The sequence below is a fragment of the Camelina sativa genome, chromosome 9 (genome assembly GCF_000633955.1).
Source record: "Camelina sativa cultivar DH55 chromosome 9, Cs, whole genome shotgun sequence".
Classification (NCBI taxonomy): Eukaryota; Viridiplantae; Streptophyta; class Magnoliopsida; order Brassicales; family Brassicaceae; genus Camelina; species Camelina sativa.
This window is the reverse complement of record NC_025693.1, coordinates 32,561,868-32,564,769: the sequence shown is the minus strand read 5'-3', so window position 1 is coordinate 32,564,769 and position 2,902 is coordinate 32,561,868. Positions and strand designations below refer to the sequence as shown.

The following is a 2,902-nucleotide window of genomic DNA, read 5'->3' as shown; positions in this document are numbered from 1 at the left end:
AAATATACTATTAGGCGTAAAAATAAATAAAATTTTGGCAATTAATCATATTTAATTGTGATTTCCAAGATTTTATTGTGCAGTTGAAAATAAAATTCTACCTAACACCCTTCCAAGCTTTTAATATAAATCATTCAGATCTCTATTCACCGAAATACATCTCTCATATTCATACAAAAAATAATAATAATAATAACAAACGTTTCTCAGTTTACAATGTTAAACCGTCGTATCAATTATATTTTATTTTAAAATTATAATATAAATAAAAGGAATTAGGACTCATGCTCTAGCACAGGTCCTAATCTAGTAAATTTTATTAGATGATACTGGTGTAACTACACCAAATGATTTTATAAAAGTTTTGTTTATAAAATATTAATGAAGGAATTTTATTTATATTCTTAAACCTAATGACGTTTTCTGTAATTTTGACAAAACTTTATTTTAGTTATATAAATATACTTTGGCCTTTGGGCAGTGTCTTTAAACCAGAACTATAACCGTGAACCGATACGTTTTGTTTTAAAAGAAAAAAATCTAAATTACTATTAAAAACCGTTTTAAACCTCTAACTGGTTAATATATACTGGAACTGGACTATTTGTGGTTGAATCGATAGATCGGGGTTTGAATGTTATGAATTAGTAATGACTTTATAGACTTGGACTATCTCGGCCACAGCCCACAGTCAAATTTAACACATCCTTTCAATGTGCCTGACTTCTTTTTTTCCTTTCTAACTCCATAGAGAATTATTGTTTACAAATACATGTAATATTCAGTTGTCTATTATATTTGTCTACGAAAAAACTAGAATCTCTTTTCGAATAAAAAAAAGGAGCTAAATATGCAGACGTAAAAAAAAGAATATAAATTATTTTGGGCATACTTGAATTCTTTGGCCTCATGGCCCTCATCATATCCATTATTACAAAGTTTTTACGATTTGGGTATTGTCATGCCTCATGACATGAGCCTCATCTTTGTTTGTAACCTGTCTAATTAATTAAATCTACATCAAGAAAACATGTTTGGAGGTGTTCCTTTAAACTAGATCGCATTGCACCAATCCTTTTCTATCCGAAGGTCTAAGCACCAAACCACTAAAACCAAAGTTTTTGCAGAAGAGATGCTCCTACACTTAACGCTTGTAGCCTTTTTTGCATGGTCATCGATTTGTGTATGTAACAATTTTAGTAACACGTATAGAAATATTGCTAATGTTAATGTACACTTGTCGATAATGTTACGAACCAACTTGAAGTGTTGGAGATTATTTTTGCTGTCGATAATAAATATAACGCTATAGGAAACACAGTTTAAGTATTCCCCAAAAGACCAAAACTGAACAAAGTTTGGTGAATCAAGGTGCATGATTTACCAAAATTTTGGTTATACGCTTATACGTACATTAATATTCATATATAATACATGCAAAAGCCTTCCCCGAACGTCACCGTACTTCGTCTCACTTCACTGTTGGGTAAAGATCCTTTGACAATCTTAATTCTCCGACCATAACCAAAGGCTTCGAAAGAAACATATCATGAATCGATTCCATAAGCTCTACTCGTGTCTCACCTCCGACTAGTTTCCATTTAAACCCTTGCAAAAGCCTCGCGAGCATCATGGTGGTTATCGCCGTACCTAACGCCGGAGCAGCACATCCTCTCTTTCCAGTACTAAACGAGATAAATCGGAGATCATTCTCCGTCAAAGTCACTTCTGAACACTCATTCAGATGCCTCTCCGGTTTGAAGCTAAGTGGATCAGACCAAACCTTAGGGTTACGACCAAGACCGTAACGGCTAAGTAAAACTTGACTTCCTTTAGGGATATGGTAACCTGCGACGGTTGTGTCGGAGAGTGCCACGTGTGGGAGGTTGAAGGCGGCGACGGGATGAAGACGAAAAGCTTCTCGGATAATAGCTTTGAGGTAGTTAAGTTTTGGGATATCAGATTCTTGGACCAATCTTTCTTTGCCGACGACTCTATCGATCTCTTCCATAGCTTTGTGGAGGATCTCCGGTTTGTTTATCATCTCCGCCATGGCCCATTCTACGGCGTTTGATGGGTTGTCCGGTGCCGCCATTACAAGTTCCTACAAAATATATAAATGAGTTTTATTAGTTTAAGCAAGTTGACGAATAATAAATCATTCTAATAATCTTATAACCAAAAAAAGAAATGATTCTTATCAGTTTATTATTCTATGAATGGACTCGTGCATGGGTAACATGACTTTTTTTTATACATGTTTTTTTTTTTTAATATTTGTTGACAAAATTAAACAAAAAAAGAGTTATTTTGTATACAATCTGTTTTTTTTTAAGATGCTATTTAAGTTTTGAATGGCCATATCTGGAATCACCTAAATTTTGACGTTACATTCGCTTTCACCATATTTAACTTTACCAAAACATGAGACATTTAGTTTTTACAATAATTCTAATTTTATTTGAAAGAATAGAAATTTCCACATTCAACTCAAAGAAATGTCAAACTATTTTTTTGCGCCGGTATTATATAATATGTAATATTTTTACATATCTAAACTTTAAAATAATTGAAATTTTTATATACGAAACATGTCAAAATATACCTTAATGGTTGGTTTGATTTCATCAGCGGTAAGCAACGGCTGGCCATTTTCGTCCTTGATAGAGATGAAAATGTCTAGAAAATCTTGGATCTGAGTTCTTTTACCTTCTCTCCACATCTTAATCCTCTCGTCAATAACAGGATCGTGATATTTATCCATAATTGCACTAGCTTCTCTCATGATCTTTTCATGTCCGTTTAGATCCAATCCCGTAAGCATCGGTAGATAATCCGATACACAAAACGCAAACGTAAACCCTAACCCCTCGAACATAGCATCCATATGCTCGATATCTTC

The 2,902-nt window shown here is 33.6% G+C and overlaps 1 protein-coding gene across 1 annotated transcript in view; it reads right to left on the bottom strand.

The window, feature by feature from the left end:
- The window catches only part of LOC104713678 (tryptophan N-monooxygenase 2-like), a 6,885-nt gene continuing 5,293 nt past the window's right edge, over positions 1,311–2,902 (bottom strand). The window contains exons 2-3 of the mRNA XM_010430852.2: positions 2,606–2,898; positions 1,311–2,104 (exon numbers count right to left, since the gene is read on the bottom strand). Of these exons, the coding sequence (XP_010429154.2) occupies positions 1,472–2,104; positions 2,606–2,898 (926 nt within the window). The 3' untranslated portion in view covers positions 1,311–1,471. The remainder of the gene's footprint in view (positions 2,105–2,605; positions 2,899–2,902) is intronic.